Here is a 23899-nt window from a genome sequence, read left to right as displayed (position 1 = left end):
ATCACAAATGTATGAGCACACACCCATACCGGTGATACCCTGACTCCTATATTAAATGTATGAGCACACACCCATACTGGTTATACTGTTCCCTGAGTTTATGAACTTATTGCATTATGCTTATAGACAGAGGCAGATAAATGGAATTGACTAATGTCAATGCTGTCTATTCAAAGCATATAGCATTTAAACTAAGATATTCTACTCTATAACACAAGTAATTCAGTTAATCAAGAAAACAAGCTCTCTTCTCACCTTATGGAGCCCACGGCAATTTAACAGCGCTATAAGGTGGTGGTAATTCCCCTCAGTCGTGTTCAGCATGGCTTGGACCACTAGTAAGTTTTTCTATTTGGAAAATAAAGAGTTAAAAACAGATTTTCAATAAAATATTTGCAAACAGGGTAAAGGCCTATGGGTATTCTGCTTCAATTGTACCACAATCGCCATCTGGACCTTGCAAGATAAAGCATTTGGGAATGATCGCCATGGAGTCATTCAGGTTTAATTGAATTATTCAGTTGTACAGCGTGAAATAAGCTGTACCGTGTATTGTACAAAGGCAAGGCCTTCTTTTATATCATTTGTGAAGGCTAGAAGTGGTGTCACGGATTATTTACTGAGCATAGATAGTGGTATTACTCATCATTTCAAAATCATTGCATCAAAGTAAAACATGAAATCACTATTTACACAAAATGGAGCAGGAACATTGCTTATTGCAAACACTGATATTTCATAGCTGTCTGCTAGGACACTACAATTCGTGCTGCAGAAAGACGCACAATTCAGTAAGCGATGAAGACACAGTAATTGTTTGGCGGCAATATTAGTACCATACCATTAAGCAAAATATTGAATGAAAAACAGTGGCAGGAGTAGACACATAGCAACATTTATAAGGTACCCTGCACCATCCAAGTCTGTAAACATACATATACACTTTAGACTTGCTACTGGGGTAGTTACGCCTCTTATTATTATATATAGATATGTTGTTTTTCTATGCGAAAGAATCAGAATCTGCAGTTTCTGAAATATATGCAAATATTCCGTAGACCTGAGGCTTAGGGGCTTGTTCATTAAGGCGGCAGTGTTAGGGACTGCGGGACAACTGCTTTGTCGAAGAGCTGTTCCCAGTACTGGAGCAATACTGAATTGCTTGAATACATCAATATCGTAGACGCAATTCACGGCGAGTATGTTGTACGTAGTCATGATACACCAGACGTATATTCCCACATTAGCAGGACTATTGATAGGCAAACCAGGAAACCTCAAAGGAAGTAGGATTTCACGCCAACAACTATAAGTGCTATCCCTTAAAGGTGCTGCTGTCCCTTTCAGAGGGATTGGTATGAAATACCGCCGGACGCATGTTGAGTAGTTGCCCAACCAATCCTTGTCTAACTTATATTTCAAATACTGTGCTAGATATGACAGTTAGAAGCTGATTGGTTGTTTTGTGTCAACGTCTCCACTTTATTACTTTCCAATGCTTGATACGTCTTTCTCTAAGCCTGATAGACGCCTTTCTGTTCTTGATCAACCATGTTATTATTTTCCATTGTACACTGGTCAGTTTGGGCATTGGGGGTGATCTAACTAATAGCAGTAGCCTGTTTATAAAGACAGATATGCATATGGATGTTCCAAGGTCACCATTACCCACTGGAACGGAACGATTACTGTGTTCGGACTAGTGGCCCGTTATAATACATATATATTGTTCTACATCTGAAAACATGTATTAATGCATATATTTTTTTTTTAGCACAGAAGACCCTTTATATAACTATAATGTACATGACAGGTACTTACCTCTGCTGCTGGAAATTGTGGTATAGCTTCTCTTTCCAGGCCATGAAGTTGAGGGTGAATATTGGAGAGAGCCCTCTGTGACATGGTCAGCCTCTGTATCAAAAAGAGTGAGGGGCGTATTATGTGAATAAAGTATATGAAACACATCTTCACAGTTGACGCCATGTGACCAGCCATTTGATAAGTGCGCGTGATGGAACCTGAACTCTTTGCTATCTCTAAACCATACTGTGAAATATCATTGCTTCCATGTTAAAAACCCAGACTTCAATAAGAATTTTTTTTAAAAGGAACAACTATTAATTTTGGTTAACTCGACCATTCTGACCATCAACTGTAACGTGTGTGGGCACATCAAACTTCCAATTCTCAAAAATGAGCAAAACATAAATCCAAAAATGCACTGGAGTTTTTGGAATTTCTTAGTCAATTAAAAAAAAAAATTGAGCTAAATTCGAGAAAGTCGAATAGACATGACCATGTTCAAGCCTGTTCGACCATGTGTGAAGCAGATGAAATACGTAAGCTTAAATTGATCTAGGTTTTTTATTGGCGAACCTCAATCAAAAACGGTGAACACTATTTTGATGCAAATGGCGAATTATGAATGTGAGCAGCAAACTTTGAAGGCAAATCTCTAACTAAAAATTAAAATCAGCATCAATTTGCAATTGTACAGCCGCACTGATAATTGAATCAGTGAAATTTGATAACATTTTAGAAATGTCCAAAATATCACTACAGACATTCCCTACTTAACAACCGAGTTCTGGGCCTGATTCAGAGCTGCTCGCTCTGACAGAGCGCTCGCTCTGAATCAGGGCCGGGCTTTTTTTTTGGATCGGCCTCTTGGCCGCTCGCATAGCTGTGGGTGAATGTCTGTATTCAAGATAATCCGTTATTGGAGAAGCCATATGAATATCCTTTCTGAAGGGTGTCCCCATTTTTGGGATATTGCTGAGAAGGACATTGGGCCTGATTCAGCAAGGATCGCAACTGCCGTTACGCATGAAATCGGTCTATTGTTGCGTTCTGTGCATGCGTATGCATCGTAGTGCGCATGCGATAACCAGCCACTGCGATGGGGACAGCGATCGCAGTGACTACGCAGATCCACCACAGGATTGATAGGAAGTGCCGTTTGGGGATGGTGAAGGGTGGGGGGTTGGTCGGCGAAATGTAGACTTGCCAGTGCGTTTGAACGCTGTTGCAGGGGCGTGCATAAATTAGGCACTGCGATGCCATACTAGGCTTGAGTACTCAAGCAATGAGGATAGCAATTCCTGAGTAAGGTCAGACCTTGTGCAAATGTGCGTGAGGCTGCTATTGTACTCGATGTTACCGATGGTTTTGCAGTCTTGCTAAGTATTACGGATGTGTGTAAGGTAAGGTGGGTGTCCTTATGTTGCACTGCGAGCGACGGCATAGCGATTGCAGTGGCTTAGCATATCTTCGCAGTGAGACTGCGTGTGTAATCGCTATGGCATTCGCAATTGCAATCTGTACTGAATCAGGCCCATTGTAGGAACGGAATACTTGACAATGAAAAACATAACCTGCCATATAAACATTACCTACATGTGCCTTACATTCAGGATAGCAACAGAACATGGAAGATACCAAACAAGCTACAATACTGTTTAGATATTTCCCACTCTGGGGCATTCAGGAAGGAAGAACATTAACATGTTGAAATGCTGATTTAGTTGTTTTTTAATATTTTGTGTTAAGCAGGCCGTCTGCGCATTGCACTTCACCTAGTGGTAATTCAGCAAAGCCTGGAAGGCTTGTTTCCAAGGCTCATCTGATGGTGCATGACGTCAATTCAGCTGAGGATACCTGTTTGCAGCACTTCCCCTTTGCACAAGCGCAAATTCCGGGTTACACTGTGCATACGCACTAAATAACCTTCAGTGGTTAAACCATTGAATGGTTACCTTGTAAAAGCTGTTGCCATGGGTAGGTATGTTGTGATGGCGGCAACGCCACCCCCATTCTGGCCATTTTGTGATGGCCTTCCCTAGATGAGATGCGATGCCAATTTTAAGGCACGTCGAGAAAAGCAATTTGCAATGCTTATGTAGACAATGCTTGTGGTAAATATGTCACCTAAACCCAAACTGAGTAATATATACTTAGAATATGACATGGCCATTTAGAGGATGGCAAAATATAATTACAACATTTTATTCCATGTTACATACAGTGAGATATTTTTGTTGATGATCACTATGAATACAATATGTATTGTTTCAGCCCCGAACTATTAGCTCACTATCACAAATGCTTCAATAAATAGGAAAATTGGGTGATCATTAAAATAAGAAAAATGCTTAATTTACGACTGGACGAATGACAGCGAATCACTTACTTAAAGAAACAAAGTTGTATTACCTGTCGGAAGGGATTTGTTACATCCTGGTTACATGATATATAATACTGTAATATATCTGGAAGAAACAGAATAAATGTTAGGGCTTTATAAGTTATTGCGACAAATAACCGTACAGGCTTTGTCTATCACATGAACATTGGATAAAGAGAGACCAACAAAGCAATAATGTACTCTACCAGTTACATAGCAGGGTTGGGTGTATTTCACTATCTCCTCTGACATTAAAAACTCCAAGGGCTGGAAAGGTTGGTAAGTACTGTAGATGAAATTATGACCAAAAAAGCTGCTTCGTAAATAAAGCCCAGGCTGCGCAAAAAAAAAGCAATTAACTGTGCATTATGGCAAAACCATGTCTAGTGTGCCCGACCTCGTCAGCTATGGGACCCGGCAATGGGGGAATCGGTATGGAATCCCGGCTGCCGCATGGCTGGCAGTTCGATTCCTGGCAGCGGCAGCCCGACAGATCAGCAGAGCCCGGCAGCGGAAGCCCGACAGCGCTGGAAATCCCGATCGTCCTAAAGGTAAGTATAAACTAACCTAACCTAACCCCCCTAACCCTAACCCTCCTTAGGGGTGCCTAACCCTAACCTCCCCCCCAGTGCCTATCCCTAATCCCCCCTCTAAGTGCCTAACCCTAACCCCCCCCCCCGTGGGTGCCTATCCCTAACCTCCCCCACGGGGCTGGCTATCCCTAACCCCCCTTCCCTTAGCCTAACCCTAACCTTCACGGTGGGGTGCCTAACCCTAAGTCCCCCCTGGGTGCCCTAAACCTAACCCTCCCCCCCTGCGACTGTCCGTTCGCGGCGCCCGGCATCCCTTAGATCGAGATGCCGGACGCCGGTCTCTCTGCATCGGGTAAATGACAGGCGTCTAGATATAGACGCCAGTCATTTATCCCACACCGATATAAAGCAGCCGGGAAGCCGGCTGTCAGTATTAAGGCAGCCGGTTTCCCGACTGCATACCGGCAGGGGTACCAGCATCGGCAAGTGCATACACACTTCCCGATGCCGGCAACGATGGAGTGTCGGCGGGGGCCACGCTTATTCAGCAGCATGGCCCCCACTAACGCCCATTGGACCTGCATGCAAGGCCGACGGAGGAAGTAGCTGAAGATTCGAGGGTACACAATAGGCGATGTGCGCGATACGTCGCTCCGATTCGCCGGATCAGTTGACATATGGTGTAGTGTGTACGCGAGTTTAGATTTGAGAGATGCTTGTCCAAACTCAAATCTAAATTACCTCTAAGAAAAAAAAAAAAAAAACCCGGTAACTGGAACTGGACAAACAAAGTTGCACTGTAGGAGTGGAAATACATTTATTTATTATTTTTGCATGCAGGGTAAATAGTGGCTGCTTTTGCATGTAGCCCACAAATGCTGGACAGATTTATTTTTACACTGCCATTTACAGTAGATAATAAGCTAGGACATGTCCCTCTCACATCTAAATCTCTCTGCACATTTTACATGTGATCCATCTGCAGTAGTGTAACTGGTCCTGTGCGGGGCAGGGCGCCGGACCAAAAAAAGGGCACTCATGTATGCGCATGGCCAGAAAGGGGGCATGTCCACAAGAAAGGGGGAGTATACTTAAGAAAACCCCCCTTTTCATCATCTTGGGGGCGTGCCTAGCACATACGGCCTTACTGGGCTGCCCCAAGCTCTCATCTCACTATTCACTGGCGGTGAGCGCTGCACCATAATTCTCTACACCCCCCCCCCCTAAATGGGACACTGTGGCCTGCAAAGGGGGTGGCTCCTGATACTCTATCATGCTGTTCAGCAGGGCACTGCCATAGGGGCAGGGCTCATTTTGCTGATTCAAAATCGGACAGGGTGCTGCGCCCTGCTAAAACAGCCTAGCGGGAATGCTATGCAGTGTAACATGTGTTTACCAAGGTATAAAATAATTTCCTCCCATTGCTTTGTTCCCAAATCAGAATCAGCCCCTTTAGTTTCATTTGCCCTTAACTCTTAGTGGCCTATTAATCAAATAATATTTGTGGGATATCTCCCTAAAACACCCATTTTCTGGGGGTACACATAAATATTAAGGGTCCCCTGGATGTACCATGAAGGTTCACAGCAGCAGAGAGCTTCGATATCTGCCGTAGTCCCTCCATTTGTGACAGCAGGAGAAGCCCCTATAGGTTTCCATGAGGGCTGCTAGGCTGTCGGATTACCAAGCTCCGGAATGCAAACCATGCAAGCAGCATCTTTAGATGGCGTTAGCCCATTGTAGCCTAAGAGCGCAAAAATATCCGTTCTTCTCAGGGGCGTCTCAAGAGAGGATGGGGGCTGTGTGCACTCCCTGTGCGGGGCCCCCTCCTCTCTCCCCGCGCATGCGCAGAACACCGGAAAAATGGCTGCCGTGTTCTGAGCAGCACTGACACCCGACGCTGGACCACGGACAGGTAAGTTTAAAATAATATTGGTGCAGGGTGTGCGGTTCGGGGCCCCCCTGCACCCGGGGGCCCGTGTGCCCCGCACACACTGCACCCATTATAGATATGCCACTGGCTCTGCTGCTGCCTGCACGTGCCACAGGATGCCGTCACATACGCAGCTGGCCAAAGCAGACGGTAACGTGATTGCGGATGTGATCACTTTACTTCTACTGATCGTTTGGATAATTATTCAAGTGAATAAGGATTCCTTATTGCAGAGGTTCCCTAACGCTGTCCTCAAGGCTCCCCAACAGTTCAGCTTTTAGAGATATCCATGGTTGAGCACAGGTTTCTTAATTAGTACATCATTCAATTTGATTTAACCACCTGTGCTCAACCATGGATATCTCTAGAGCTGCATACACACACAACGATATTGTTACCAACGATTTTATGAACGATTTTCTATCAGATTATCTATCAGATTTTTTAAAGTGTAATGAACGATTTTTTTTGAACTACAAACGATTTTTGCATATTCCCTTAATGAAAAATGTTGAGTTGACAAGTCTGACTGAACTACAAACTGCAAACGTGAACACGCATGAACGATAATCGTTCATTGTTTGACTCAGAAAGTGAACGATTTTTTCAAAAGATTATTGTTTAACTATATAGTTTAACGATAATCGTTCAAAAAATCATTGTGTGTGTATGCAGCTTAAAACCTGAACTGTTGGGGAGCCTTGAGGGAACCTCTGTCTTATTGACAAGAATTGCAGTGATAACGAATCCTTCTAAATATGCCCCTAAATGAGGCTATGTGTAGTAAAATAAAATCACTAATGGGAGAAATGGAATAGGACACTGGGGAGGTAGTTTATGAAAGACAGAAGATAGCGACCCACATAAGGACCTGCCACACTGTACTAAAGGTACAGTACTTGGGAGAAATGACCAGATAGCAAGCGACCCCATGCAGACATGTAGCAGGTGGACACACTCACATGTAGATGCAAAACCCAGTTGAAGTTTGATAAGCCAGATTTGGCAATTTGGGCCCCATATATGAGGCTCTAATCTGGCCCCAATCGCACAGCTGAAAATGAATGTGTGCCTTGCACTGAAGGGATTAGACGGCCTGCTGGGCCTTTTACTGTAGGCAGAGGCGCTTTAAGAGAGCAGGGGGCTCCGATCAGGCCCCGTCCTCTCTGGTGGCGCAGTAGACTCTGGCATTGTGCTAGAGTTTACTGCACATATGCAGGTCTCCAGGAACATGGCCCCTGTGCCGCATTCCCGGGACGTCTCTACTGCGCATGCACGAATCACCAGGGAAATGGCCATGGTGGCCATTTTCCTGGTGATTATTGCGACCGACGGACTGGTGACTATATTTAATTGGGTGCAGGGTCGGCGGTGTGTGGGCTCCCCTGGACCCAGGGGCACGTGTGCCCCGCACACCTAGCACCCATTATGAATACGCTTCTGTCTGTAGGCTAACATAGATTGTCTAAGAAAGCATAAAAAAACCCAATCATATCACTGCCCACAAAAATAAAAATAAATCTAGTACTCATAGATGTTTACACCTGTACTGTATACTATATAATGGATGACCAGGCTGTTACAGTATTGCTATGGTATTGCATTTTCTAAGTATATTAAAAATAATAGATGAGCCTAGACTGCCTGAAGTGACACATTAGATTTGCACTGCTTTGTACGTTTTATGATGGATATAATGTGCCTTATTGTGATGTGGCCGCTATGCCGATATTTACGCAGATTGAGCGATTGTTAGCCATTGCGCATACGTGTAAACTGCACTGTGCTCGCGCAGCCACTGAATTGCAATTACGCTCACAGAAAGGACTCGCTCGCAAAGGGAGTGACAGGTAGTCAGCGTTTAAGGGAGGCAACGGGGGTGGCTAGAGAAATGCAGGCGTGTCAGGACCGTTTAAACACTGTTTTCTGGGCGCCCATAAAATACCCACTGCATCCTTGCTCGCAGCAGGAGAGCCCTCTGCGTGTCTGGAGACCCTTTGTGTCTGCGACAGCTTACACTTACTCAGAAGGCTGGCGGATGCCTGATTTGCATTTAATGTTTCCAGTTTTCTGCAGGAGCGGCGGATGTAAGATGCTCTTAGTGGGCGTGTCTAAGCACTGGACGGCGAGTGACTCATTAGCATATTTTCGCAATTGCGAATCTGTGAGAGATCACAGCTGCAATGACATTTCCCTCCAGGCCCAATGTCCGGGTCAGTTTACAGATAACTGGTCCCAAATGCAAAATGTAAGTTTGTGTAGAGCACTGTAATCTCTCTCTTACCTGGGCTAATGTTTGTGATGACCTGGGTCTGATTCAACACATATCCATCTGGATCAGAGCAAAAGTCACTCAGGCCCTGTATAGATTAAAATAAAACCAGTCATTACATTAATACAACCTTTTATCAGAAGAGTATAAATATCCCACATAAACAACTAAAACACAAAAAAGGGTAAAACGGTTACCAACATCATTTCCTTTAACTCATTAAAGTAATCAAAAAACAATAAAAGATTGTTTTTCTTTAAGAATACACTAAAAGGCCTAATGCTGAGTTGAATGTACAATGAATGTGGAGTGTATATTGCTTGTTTTCGTACTGCACTTTTCTCCAGGACTGTTCGCATGTAAGTAGAAACGATGCATTTCAGTCGCATATACACTTATGACCAAAAAGATGTAACTGGGCTTTAATGGGGTGTTCTCACATAGGCAATGTTCAGTGAGACAGGGCTGGATCATGGACAAGGCGGTGCAGGCTGCCACCTGGGCCCTTAGGGGGCCCGATTACCACCTCCACCACCATTGTTTTTTTAAAGTGACTTTGTGAAGGGGTTGGGTGCTGCAGCCGCAATCAGGGGAGGAAGGTTCAGGTGCTGCAGTGCAAACAGGGGTAAAGGTGTAAGACGCTGCGGCCCTAGGTGGAGGAGGGGGGTTGGGTTATGCGACCGTGAGCGGGGGAGTGGGCAACAGTGCCTCTGAGTCCTGTGTCCTCCCTGGTGGTTGAAGGGTCACAGTGAGAACAGACCAGCCACAGGTATGTGGAGCTAAGGGGGCTGGGAGATTGGAGGTTAAGAATGGTGGTAATGGGTATTGTTAGGGAAAGTTTATAAGTATAAGGGAGTAAGTTGTATGTAAGTTTTATTATGAAGGTGAGTTAAGATGAAGGGGTTAATGTTTTATTGGGGGGTTAATGCTTTTTGGGGGGTTAATTAACATGAAGGGTTCTTTTAATTATAGTGAGGGAGGTAATGCATGTGAATGCAATTATTGATGGGGATAAGGCAATGTTTATATGAGGGGGGTCATTTATGTTGAATGGAGCTGCTATAATAATCCTGAAGGAGGTAATGATATTTAGGAAGGATTTTTAAGGGTGAGGGGATAATACTTTGTGTCAGTCTGAAAACTTCTCTTTCTTTATTGTATAGTGGTCATTCACATGCTCTCGGCATAATATGGCGGTCATTAACATTTTCTCTGTATTATATGGAGGTCATTCACATGCTCTCTGTATTATATGGAGGTCATTCACATGATCTCTGTATTATATGGCGGGCATTCATATGCTCTTTGTATTATATGGCAGTCATTAACATGCTCTCTGTATTATATTGCTGTTATTCACATGCTCTCTGTATTACATGGCGGTCATTCACATGCTCTCTGTATTATATGGTGGTCATTCACATGTTCTCTGTATTATATGGTGGTCATTTACATGCTCTCTGTATTATATGGCGGTCACTCACATGCTCTATGTATTATATGGTGGTCATTCACATGCTCTCTGTGTTATATGGCAGTCATTCACATGCTCTCTGTATTACATGGCGGTCATTCAAATGCTCTCTGTATTATATGGCAGTCATTCACATGCTTTCTGTATTATATGGTGGTCATTCACATGCTCTCTGTATTATATGGCAGTCATTCACATGCTCTCTGCATTAAATGGCGGTCATTCACATGCTCTCTGTATTATACGGCAGTCATTCACATGCTCTCTGTATTATATGACTGTCACAAAAATGGTCTCTGTAGTTAATGGTTTGCCATGATGTGCTGAAGGAATTGCAGGCAATGCTGACTTGAAAATGTTGCCCATCACCACTTAAATAGACCCCTGTGTGTTGTATTTCTTTATGGGTTACTTTGCTTTGTTATTTATCTTAAAGAAAAGGTAAGGTATTCATTAATCCGGCTCTGCAGTCAGGACATGTTGACAAAACTGTGAGCCCTATATCGCCAGCATCATTTTCTGTGCATGTGCAGTGAGAATTCATGCAAGATTCACTCTGCAACTCTGTATCTACCCCAATGCTAAGTGTGGACCCAGCTTAAAGCTTTGTTTGCTTTGAATAGTATTGCTGTTTTCATTTTAGTGCTTAAACACACAGAGAAGTGGCGCTTGCTAAGTAAATTTACCCCCAAGACTCTTCTTTGGGCTGGTTACGGCTCTTATAAGCTTATGCCCCCTTTTGAAAGCTTTGCAATATACAACTGTACGTTGGTATTTCAGATACGCTGAGAGTAAAGGCATCAGGGCACAATGAATGAGAAGTGACTAGGCTATTCTTACATCCACAGCTTTTTGCTCTTTGCATGCTGGTGAAAATCCCATCCCGCTGTTTTCCCAATTGACCGAGCAGACGAACACTTTCACAGTTCAGTTTGCATTGACTGAAAACACCTTCATTTTCCCATCCCCGTAATAGTAATGAACTTGAACTTCAGACCCGGAGAGAGTTTACCATGTCTTTGGGGAGGAGAAGGATGTGTCAGTGAATTGTACAATGTGATTCAGGTTCAGCAGAACTGTATTAATACCTCATTTTGGAGCCTAATTAAGGCTGACAGATGCGACCGTGGGTGAGGGGGGGACCACTGACCCAGTACATAAAATAGACCAATTAAATTATCTCGATTCACAGGGCTGGATGGGCATATGGGCAGGACAGAAAATAGCACAGAGGCATGAGGACCCTCCAGCAGAGAACAAATGAAAGACACAGCACAGTTGCTGACAACTGATTCATAGAAAACAGAGGATTATTAGACCTATATCCCTAGTTTAGAGAACACTCCTGGAGTCTGTCTACCAGGCACAAGTTGCTCGGATTCTGGAAATAAAGACTCTTAATGACATGTTACGAATTCAACATTGATTAAGAAAATCTGGTGGTGAGAACAATTGAAGTTAAGAAATCTTCCACCGTGACTATGACTAATGATTTTGTTCTGTTTGAAAGCTCCCTTCTTCTAGCATCAAGGTATAATATTGTATCTTTAATTGAACTAGTCATATAAAGACAGAAATGAACTGAGTAAATATTTCTATTGTGGTAGGTCTATAATGCCACCCAGAGCTACTGCTCCTCAGTGACTACTGGACTCAGCCTGAGCACAGTGCTGGAGTCTGGCAAATGACAGTCCCTGCTCCTTACCCAGGGGCGTATTTAGAGAGGAGTGGGCCCGTGTTCACTCAACATCCGGGGCCCCCTCCTCTTTGTCCAGTCGCCGCAGCGTGACAGGTTCAGTAGACTCTGGGCACTAGTCTGTGCCCCGAGTCTACTGCACAAGCGCAGAACGCCGGAAAAGATTGACAATAAAAAAGTCGACAATGTATAGGTTGACAGCAAATGGTTGAAGGTAAGCAGGGACAAAAGGCTGACACACAAAAGGTCAATGTGGATGTAGGTTGATAGGTACAAAAGGTTGACATGTATAAAAGGGCGACATGTGAATAGTCGACACAAAAATGGTTGACACGGTTTTTTTTGTGTTTTCCAATCCTAATCTTTACCTTAACCCTAAACCTAACCATCCCTTATAGTGCCTAAACCTAACCATCGGGGTAAGTGCCCAACCCTAACCGTCCCTTCTAGTGCCTAACCCTAACCATTCCTTCTAGTGCCTAACCCTAACTGTCCCTTCTAGTGCCTAAACCTAACCGTCCCTTCTAGTGCCTAAACCTACCCGTCCCTTCTAGTGCCTAAACCTAACCTTCCCTTCTAGCGCCTAAATCTAATAGTCCCTTCTAGTGCCTAACCCTAACCGTCCCTTCTAGTGCCTAACCCTAACCGTCCCTTCTAGTGCCTAAACCTAACCGTCCCTTCTAGTGCCTAAACCTAACCGTCCCTTCTAGTGCCTAAACCTAACCGTCCCTTCTAGTGCCTAAACCTAACCGTCCCTTCTAGTGCCTAAACCTAACCGTCCCTTCTAGTGCCTAAACCTAACCGTCCCTTCTAGTGCCTAAACCTAACCGTTCCTTCTAGTGCCTAAACCTAACCGTCCCTTCTAGTGCCTAACCCTAACCATCCCTTCTAGTGCCTAACCCTAACCGTCCCTTCTAGTGCCTAAACCTAACCGTCCCTTCTAGTGCCTAAACCTAACGGTCCCTTCTAGTGCCTAAACCTAACGGTCCCTTCTAGTGCCTAAACCTAACGGACCCTTCTAGTGCCTAAACCTAACTGTCCCTTCTAGTGCCTAAACCTAACCGTCCCTTCTAGTGCCTAAACCTAACCGTCCCTTCTAGTGCCTAACCCTAAAAATCAACAACAAAAAAAACATGCGTCAGCCATTTTTGTGTCAACCATTCCCATGTCAACATTTTGCACCTATCGACCTTTTGTACCTGACGATCTATATCCATGTCGACCTTTTGTACCTGTCAAACTTTTGTCCTTGTTGACCTATTGACTGTCAAACATTTGGTGTCGACTTATTCATTGTCACCCTTTTTATTGATGATTTTCTATCTGGATACCCGGCTCCAGAATCTGACAATGTGCACGTGAGCAGTGTCAGATTCTCAGAAGGAGTCTTTGAAATATGTGAAAGTCTCCGCCAATATCCCAGGAACGTAACTCACAAGGACAGAGGTTATCGCTACCGCTGTCCTTGCGATTTACAGTTAGTACATAACGGGGACATTTTTATAAAAGTGAAAACAGCGAGACAGAATGCTAAAATAAGCCCAGGAGAGCGCAGATTGGCCGTACACACTGAATGATCCAGCCAATACAGTATGTCATTCTGATTAGCTTGGAAACAAAATATCGGACCGATATTGCTCCAGTGTGTACCTGGCTTTAGCTTCAGCAGCATTGTGATATGACTTGGAGGTGAACTTACAAACCTTGTCCAGACCCAATGACCCCCATGGATGGGTATAAGGTAAGGGTATGTCATAGCTTTTGTGCCTTGTTAAACTGAGCTACTTCACAGTCCACACACCAGGCTTTGGAGACTACAGCAAAAGGCAAATTTAGACAGACTGCAGGTGTAAGCTGATTTCTTTGTTGTAGCCCTACTGTTACATAGAAGTAACCAGTGATAACCCTTTCCTTTGTCAAAAAAAGTAGTCACTGCTCATATATAGGCTCCTCAATCATTAAAGAGTAACAAAGGGATCAACCTACCACGGCTGTGGCCATTTCCAGTCCCATGGTTCCCCAGCTGAGCAAGAGTACAAAGAAGCTCACCACAGTCATTCTGTAAATAGAGGTACAAAGAGAAGGAGATGGGAATACTTTAACTCTACATGAATTGTGTTAAAGACGACTGCATTGCAGCTAGTTACAATTTACAAGTATCAACATGATCAATTATAATTATAATTGAATTATCTATGCAGCACTAGAAAAACTTATATTTACCATTTATGCATTAAAAATGTTATATATATATATATATATATATATATATATGTTGTTCTTTCAAATTGTATCACTTTATCTTACTACACATTCAGATATGTACATCTACAGTGCAAATATATACGACTGCACAACCTATTAGTAGTGAAATCAATTGTCCACTTCAGTTACACGCAACACAGTTGAAATAGGTAAATTGAATATTGATGTGGAAGGCCCTGTAACTGACAAGGAAACTGCACAAAGATGAGGCAGTTTTTAACAAAATATATTAACAATTAAGATTACACATACTGTTTGTATAATGGTGACAACTCTTTGCAGGCTGTCTCTCGCCAACACAGAGACTTGCATTCAAGCTACAGTACACGTTTCAATAGTCAGTAATGGTTCATAAGGTTCTAGAACATGTCTCACTAGCCACTTGATCTGTGCTCAGTTTACTTGTCACTGACGGTGCTTTCCAGGTGTATATTGAATGCACTGAAATGGAACAGCACTGCCAAAGGACCAGATTACATTAGCACGAGTACAATGCTTACTTGCTTTCAAAGAGCACCTGTCGCTCCAACACAGTGGAGGCAGCCATTTTGTATCCTGACCCAGACCCAGTATTGAAGCCTGACAACTCAGAAGCCCTGGCATTAGGGCGGCGTTTCCTGACCAAGTATTAATTAAGTAGATATAGAGTTTATGGGCTGCAAGCCTATGAATATTGGATCAGACTACAAACCCAAAGGGCCTAATGCAGATTTGGATGGAAGTAGCATGTACATGCTCCCAAACTGTCTGCAGTGAAAATAATGTGTATATTTGACTGTATATAGAGTTATACACATCTTATGACGTTCCCTCCCCCTATCCATATGCTTGGGATTACTACTCAACAAAAGTGAGCACTTACACCAGCCTATATTTGGTGCAAACGAATTCCTTAAAATAGGTGTAATTATGCTAATGTCCAGTTGAGCATGGCCTGCAGATGTATTGATACTCCCTCACTGTACTTTGATCATTACAGCCCAGTTATGCCTCTTCAGTCATAAGCAGAGATGCCAGTGAAATGCGTAGGTCTGTGCATTACCTGCACCTGCATATGCTCGGTTCCGGAGAATGCGCAGCAAGAAAACACGCAAGATATGCTCAGTAAACGGGTGGACGACCAACTCTGCATCATGCCGAATGTTTCCAATGTATTGTATCTGCCCCTTGAGCTTTAACATAACTGTACTGGGTATCTTAGTGTTGGCCATGTCAGCTAAATGTGGGGAAGAGATTGTCTATATGAATAGTTATCAAGTCAGCCCTCGGGGACCTATAGAACTTCAAGACATCCATACTTGATATAATTAAATGCAGTCAGGGTGATTGATCTGCTTGTGTTTCAGCTAAGAGATCCATAAATCTTGGCTTGCTTTATGGTTCCCTGGGGCCAAGCACCAATACATGAAATCAACTCACATAAACCTATGAATGAATGACATAAATGCACCACACACACACACACATCATTTTTTACATGGATTTAAAAAAAAAATGATACTGTAAAATATGAATTGCAAATATGTGTAAAGTAGATTAGTTAATGAAATTAGAACCAGTCCCATGCGATACATTAACACAGGCCCACTTTAGGGCTTGTTCTTAGTTTATATGTTATCCTTGTCTCCCTATACAAAGCAGACTTCCCCTCAATGTCCCCTGGAAGATATTATACTATAATCAGACTCATTTAGACACCCAATGGCTGGTAACAGAGAATAAAAGCTTGAACACAGCTACAGAGTTGATGGAAATATAGTTTAAAATTCTACCTGGGCGTGGAATATAGGGGACCCAGCTCATATAGTTGTCTACCAAGTACCCGAAATTACCTGCTAAGAAATTGGGTCAGGCCCGAAAAGGAGGACTCGTCAGTGACGTTTTTGTCTCTGCCCCTCAGAAAAGCTCCACACTGATATGATCCATCTCTCACACTCCTGATTCACACTCACAGACACATCTATACTAATCAGTAAGCCCAGCACTGTCGGAAAGTAGGCCTCTCCCTGTTTACAGCCATTGTGAAGCTGGGGGAGGGGGGGGGCGGGAATTAAGCTCCGAGATTAGGATGTATTCTCTTAGGTAGGAGCTGATTGGTCAATGCCCCATGTGTGTCATAATGTGAACTGGAGACACTGTTTGGCATAATGTGTACTGGCAGCACTATAATGTGGGATATTGTGAACTGATGGAATACTTATGAACTGGTGGCACTATGTGGTATAATGTGCACTAGGGCACTTCTATGGGGCATAACATGAACTAGGGCAATGTTATAGGGCATAAAATGGACAACCAATGTGGAGAAAGGTGTCTCTCTACGACGGGACTCTCACATACTCGTTGCACAATGATTGATTATTGTGGGATGGGAGGACTGTGCATACAGTACACTACTCTATTTAATGAAGATGCAGAGGTGTAATGTAGAAAATAGATTCAAAGTAAAACATACACTAGACTTGTTTCTTTTCCCCTAGGGCAGATAGTCATTTTTTTTTTTTTCAACAAAGTTTTTTTATTGAAGCAAAATAAACATATGACAGAAAGTCAAACATAAGCACATACATTTGTGGGCAGATAGTCATTTAATGTAGATTAGATCTCAGAGCATGAGAATATGATGTGCAGATCACATACGTCTACTAAAATCCTGGTCTAATAAAGTGGAAGTATTAATCCTAGGTTGATGTTTGGCTATATACTTTTATATTGAATAATGTATCACAATAGATCCAAGTGTTACCAAATCAGTCAGCATCCAAACTCTGTGTGAGCAGTCACAAGTAATGCAGGGGTTAATACATGTGCAGCAGGAGCAGTTACAAGTAATGCAGGGGTTAATACATGTGCAGCAGGAGCAGTTACAAGTAATGCAGGGGTTAATACATGTGCAACAGGAGCAGTTACAAGTAATGCAGGGGTTAATACATGTGCAGCAGGAGCAGTTACAAGTAATGCAGGGGTTAATACATGTGCAGCAGGAGCAGTTACAAGTAATGTAGGGGTTAATATACATGTGCACAGGGAACAGTGGTAGAGAGAGGAGGAAGAAGAGAGGGACAGAGGCACTGAAAAGAAAGCCAGGAAGATTATACAGACCTGAGAAAAAGAGTGAGATGAAAGTAAAGAGAGAGATAGCAGAGCAAGTATGAAACTAATGCTGGGTACACACTGGCCGATATATTGGCTGATCAATTGATCGGCCAATATATCGTGCCCCCATCGGCCAGTGTGTACAGACCATATGTCTGTGAAAAACGTCGTTCACAGACAAATCGCATTGGCTGTGCTGCACAGCCAATGAACAGATATGTCTACAGATCGGCTGATCGCCTGTACACAGGAGTGCAGAGAGGGGGAGGGGAGTCGCGAGCCGGTACTACTTACCCGGGTGCGGCTCAGCTCCCCATCCACAGCAGCCCAGCACACGCTGCTGTGTGCTGGACACTGGGAGACTGTCCGAGGCTGCTAAAGCAGCAGCCCGAACAGTCTCCTATGGCAAAGGGGGGAGCGATCACGCTGATCGCGCCCCCATTGGCTGTGCGCCGGGCTGAGAGGCACACAGCGCCCCCCTCCCAAGCGCCGCAAATGGTTTTTGTTCTTCGAAGGGGGCATGACCATGCCTTCCGCAATTAGGCCACCCCCCCGGCCACCAGGACCTGCTGCAGCATGCAGATGATGGTCCATCATCTGCAGATCACTCGATCTGCAGATATATATCTGTCAGGTGTGTACCCACCTTAAAGGAAGGGAGAAGGATAAGCCAGATACAATAAAGACACTAAATAAACAGCATTCAAAGGATCTTGTCACCTTCCGGGACAAATTTTCTTCAGGAAAGAGGCCTAAAACCTGCAACCCAACACTTAAATAAACTCTGGAAAAGCCACACCCCTAACTGTGTAATAGGTTAACTGACTGCATGTGATCATCACCCAAGCCAGCCCCCAGCCTTCTGGTTTAAGCATCCGAGCCCTCCGTTATTCAATGTATCACAACAGATCCAAGTGTTACCAAATCAGCCAGCATCCAAACTCTGTGTTGTTGGTCAGAAGGAAACAGTTCTATATGAATAACCCTATCCCCAATATTCCAATGAACCATACTTGCCTACTTTTGAAAAAGCATTTCAGGGAGATTGTGAAAGCATCACCTATGAGCGCGCTTTACAGGGGACGTGTACTGCTACATCTGAGAGGGGTGTCCTAATACTGACTTACATTTAATTGTAAACCAGCCCCAAAGCAGTTAATAAGATCTATTTGTTGATGAAAACACACTGATTCTTTTCCGAAAATGCATGTAGCCATAGGGATCATTGTGCCTTATAGCCAATGCAGGGAAATTATACTAATGATCCTATTTGAATGTATATATCTCTGTTTTTATTGAATAGAGCAGCATCATAATGGGGATAAGATGAAATCAGGGAGATTGCTAGACTCTTCAGGGAGACAGGGAGATTGCTGCTATTTCAGGGAGTCTCCCTGACAATGATGGAGAGTTGGCAAGTCTGCAATGAATCATCTTTGCAAGCTGATCGAATAGCCATGTCATTCATTATGTAATGAATAAAGCCCTTTTCTCGACAACCCTTATTTACCTTCCTCTTCTCCTTTATGACAATACAGACATAAAACCTGAATCGTATTCCTCACTGACATCTTTGTCTTTAGGTGTGAGATAGAGACAGCTATGTAGGAATCTGAATCAAGTGACTGCTTTGCAATAGGACTCTCACAATTCTCTGTCTGGATTATAGTGTGTTGTCATAATCTAATGGGAAGCTCTTTCAAATGGGATACCATATATTCAGCTGTATGTGTATATCTATGTACAGTGAGGTTGACAGACACAGGTCACTTGTGTAACATCATTGATTTGTACAATGTGCTTTTATGCTGTAATAAAGACAATAGAAGCAAATTACACCCTGGCTTCAAGGTTGTATTATTACAATGTTCACATCCATAACATTTATTTGGACTAAATCAGCCCTTAGAATATGGTAAATCACAATTTACCTGAACATGACTCTATAAATATATATATATATATATATATATATATATATACACACACACACATATATATGTATATATACATAAACACACACACACACATATATATATATTTTTACATATATCAGCTTTTGAAGTCCTGTCTCTGGTGAAAACGTCTGAGATAGGGATTATTCCTATTTATTAAATGGTAACACTGGTGTTAGCACACAGTATTGATATATAAGCCCTAAGGGGGTACTTACTTCTGAGTGTTGATCACTAGAGCATTCCCCTTGGCCAGCACTCCTTATAACTGCTTCCAAAATGCATCATTAATCCACGTGACAACTGCTCTTGGTTAGCCGTTTAGCTCATCTTTTTATCCAACCTGTCTAAACTGCTGCAAACAAATACTCCACTAGCAAGTTCTGTGATGTAAGCACACTCTGGGGTACATAAACTAAGCCTTAGAGATAGATAAAGTGGAGAGAGATAAAGAACCAAGCAATCAGCTCCTAACTGTCACTTTACAGGCTGTGGACAGGATGTACTAAGGCTAAACTGCGGCCAAAATTCTGAAAACTGCAGTTTTTGTAGTTCTGGCAGCATTCCCAATATGTACCAAGCTCTATAGATGGCGTTGCCTAATAGAACCCTATGGGCTTCTCTTCTCAATGTTCACTGAGAGGGATCCAAAGGGATCCCTCCCAGTGTCAACCGCAGCCTGCGTGGCGGCTGCACATATGTAAATAGGACTCACGGGTCATATAACTGGAAGTAATATCATCAATGAGGACAGCTCTTTTTGAAAGAGCTATCCTTTGTGATTTCAATCGCAATAGTACTAGGTACATACCGACGTTATTACAGTGGTGGGATGTATCGCATCCATAATGCGATGCATAGTACATCCCGCCCTGTGTTTGAAAAATGACAGTTAGGAGCTGATTGGTTGGTACTTTATCTCTCTCCACTTTATCTCTGTCCAAAGCTTAGTACATCTACCCATCTAAGGTTTTTGCAGTCAGGCTTTCACAACTGTATACATGATCTATACCACAATTACAAACATTTTTGACCTCCCCTCTGGGAGTTCCTGGTGTGAGGTACAAGGTGGATGGAGGCACAAATAACCCCACCCCACTGATTTGTGGCAATACTTGAGGAATGATAACGTGATTAGAATCATCATGATCAAACCCTGCCCTCAACCCCTTCACTAGGAAATCTGGGAGAATGCCACGAAATGTGGGAATTAGTATGAATTGTACAAGCTGCATCAGCAGTTAAAATGTATACTGTACAGTAATACTGTATGTACAAAGGTGGTGCTCATCTAACGCAAAAATACCCAGACAGCACATTTCCCCAGCTAATCTGGCTGTTTTAGTACATGCACCACGGTAGTTTATTCTTGTATGTGGGATATACGTTCCTGTCATTATACGAAAAACTACCCGATTTAATAATCAATTTTATTGACTTAAGTGTTCATTATTTGCAGTGCCCCACCATGTACCCCCTCTTCTTACAATGCCAGTAGTGTTTACTAACAGGTATATTCCATGCAGAAGGTATTTATTGTATTATTTATATGTATTATTAACCTGGCACTGTATATCTCGATATGTCACACTTTCTACCTATAACACAGAAACAGTAAATATAGGGGCCCATTGCATATTTGCCTACCATCCCGAAAGGGCCGGTAGGCTCCCGAAAATCGGATGGCGCTGCTGGCCACCTGGAAAGGTGGACAAGTCTCCTGGGTTTGGGGCTACCGGGCCAGGAACAAGCGGCCGATTCGCATTAATTGAATAGCATCATCGTGGCTCCGCCCTCCCGCTCCACAATGCCGGTACTCGCAACGTCCCCTCCCCAGACCCGCCCAGCTCTGCTGAGTCTTGCCCCCTGCAGTGCTGACCTGACCTCACTGAGGAGGCAGCCAAAAGGTTGGCATTATCAACATAACTTATTACCAGCGGCATATTTAATACTAAAGACTATGCCACTGGTATTCAGCATTACTTACCTCTCCGTGAGGATCGGCGAGATTCAGCATCGATCGTCCTCCTCGGTGGCGTCTTCTGCCTATCGCTGCCAGCAACAGGTTTCTGTGTCATGCAGGGGCACTGAGAGGGGAGGGGGTACTAATTACCATTGCCCGGGCTTGCTGGAGGGGCCGGGCGCCGCCCTCCCCCCCTTACATCACAGCAGCCCAGCACATGCTGCTGTGTGCTGGGCTGCACTGGGAGACTGCTCGCGCCACAGCAATCTCCTATGCCTGTGGGGGGATCGATCGCATCACCCCCCTCCCCAGCGCAGAAAAATATTTATTTTCCTTCTAAGGGGTGTGGCCACGCCTCCTGCAATTAGGTCACGCCCCCTTTACTCGGGCTCGGCGCTGCTATCGGCGCGTCTGGTGTCATGTGCATGAGACTTTTACCCGTCAGGATCCTGGCAGTGCCTGGAAGGCTTTGCTATAGCTGAAAAGGCTGCTGCCGGGTCCCCATTGTCGGCAATGGGGACCGGACCGCTCTCTCACCCCCTAAAGATGGCGAGAGCAATGTGGTGACAAACAGCGGTCATCTGTTTGTTAAATGAAGACAGAATGACGTAACCCCTTTAAGAGTGATAAAGGGGTTATGTATCGTTGATAAATAAAGCCCATAGGTCTGTAAATATAAAGCTAGGTCACGTTATCTAACCAGGTATCCAGAACCGCTCATCTAATAAGTGAAGATACAGACAAATATGTGGAGCCCTATATATCTAAACTGCAGAAAGATTTTCCAGTTTTATTATACTTCTATATTGCAGGACTTGTGGGATGAACACAGCCTTTATTTTATTTTATTTACTACGCAAAGGTTTGGGGCTTCTGTTCACAAATTGAAATCGTTTATCTGCCTAGCAGGAGAAAAGTAATTTAACACCCAGCAGTTCAACAGGGAATAAATAACCACCTTTGGAGCTTCAGTTACTGAGTCAGCTGAGCAACTATCATTGACTGAGGAGAGCATCATTGGATACAAAGGTTAGCAAGATCTGGAGTGCTTGGAGTATTGTTCTATGGTGAATAATTATCCTTAGCACCATACTTCACCCTGTTTATAATTTATATTAGCTTTCCAGACTGCAGTGCACACAATAACCACAAGGGGGTATACTCACACAATAACAAGCCACTTGATCTGCTTGGCGAGGCCGAGTAAGGTGAATAGGCAAATAATCAGATCCAAAAGCAGTAGCAGAATATACGCCAGCCACCTGCAGGAACACAGAGAGCAAACCAAAGTTGAAATACACCTGACGACACAGCAAAGTAACAGGAGACTGCCTGACATGATCAGTCATTTGTTTGGCCTTCACCTTTTGCACATACCTTCTAGTACTGTAAAGTAATTACTACAATTTCTACGGTTCTGATTCAGGGGAAAACACAGGATGTCTATAGTGCCAGCTCCCATACTGTATGTCTGCTTCAGAAGAAAGCTTAATATTATAATACACGGCCCTAGTGAACCACAAATAGAGCAGAACTCTCTAAAACATTTCTGCAGTTACAGGGAGCTATAGAGGGGCTGGGGGGTTTCTGGGCAACAGGAAACACCCCTAAGTGTGCAATTTCTATTATATCAACATCAAAAAAATAAATCAGTTTGGCTGCAAAAAAAAAAAAATGAAGGAGGTGAATCAATTCTGACATTTTTAGAATCAATACAATAAATGATATAGAATATCTGCAGTTACAGCTGTATGTATACATAGTCCTAAAAATCATACTATTCCATACTGAAAGATCTCACCCCTTTCCCTGGCTTTTTTTGGCCTGAGAAAAGTATTATCACCAGTTTGTACTACTTAAAAAGAAGGATAATACAGATAAATATACTAGATTCTCCTGAGGCCCCTCTATTTTATCTTCTGTCTGCGGTCCCTGCTACGGGGACCGGGATTTATGGGAAATGTAAATAAACAATGCTCTTTGCAGCTTTTCATAAAAACATACAGTAGTGTTACAGTTATGAATACAAAGAAGCTTTTCGACGGAGCGGTATGCTAGTATTGGTGAAGGCCATTATAGACTCTGCAAGGAGGGGGAACACTTTTCTTCATAACCTATCGCACAAATGACCTACTTTAATAAATTGAGATGGTACAGCATTCAGTATTGCTGTGATACTGGCAATACAGAATGTTAAGTACCGCTGCAAATGGAAGGTCAATGATAAATAAATCATACAGCTGTGTCCTTATAAGCTAATGTCTATTTGCCATACAGTGTGAGACGCCCGGCATTATTGTCTTTTCCTTTAAATATTGCATTGTATTTGCATCACAGACGCAGTGGAACAACATTCAGTGTAGTGGAGACATTGGGCTGAGACTATGGGCAGGATGTACTAAACGGGGAAATTCGGTAAAACCCTGAAAACAGCATTTTACATATCTCTCGTTCCGATGCTTCGTCTCGGTGTGTAAAGCCGTCTTCAGGTGGCTTTACCCAATAGAAGCCTATGGGCTTCTTTTT

The 23899-nt window shown here is 43.3% G+C and overlaps 1 protein-coding gene across 2 annotated transcripts in view; it reads right to left on the bottom strand.

The window, feature by feature from the left end:
• The window catches only part of TTYH1 (tweety family member 1), a 201824-nt gene that overhangs the window by 27545 nt on the left and 150380 nt on the right, over positions 1 to 23899 (bottom strand). For both annotated transcript variants that reach the window (XM_088450912.1, XM_088450913.1), the window contains exons 5-10: positions 22540 to 22635; positions 14081 to 14153; positions 8937 to 9012; positions 4216 to 4271; positions 1822 to 1914; positions 256 to 348 (exon numbers count right to left, since the gene is read on the bottom strand). In XM_088450912.1, coding sequence (XP_088307038.1) covers positions 256 to 348; positions 1822 to 1914; positions 4216 to 4271; positions 8937 to 9012; positions 14081 to 14153; positions 22540 to 22635 — 487 coding nt within the window. The remainder of the gene's footprint in view (positions 1 to 255; positions 349 to 1821; positions 1915 to 4215; positions 4272 to 8936; positions 9013 to 14080; positions 14154 to 22539; positions 22636 to 23899) is intronic.

This window comes from Taudactylus pleione, unplaced genomic scaffold (genome assembly GCF_031769625.1).
Source record: "Taudactylus pleione unplaced genomic scaffold, aTauple2 ptg000535l, whole genome shotgun sequence".
Taxonomy (NCBI): domain Eukaryota; kingdom Metazoa; phylum Chordata; class Amphibia; order Anura; family Myobatrachidae; genus Taudactylus; species Taudactylus pleione.
This window is presented reverse-complemented; position numbering and strand designations above follow the sequence as displayed.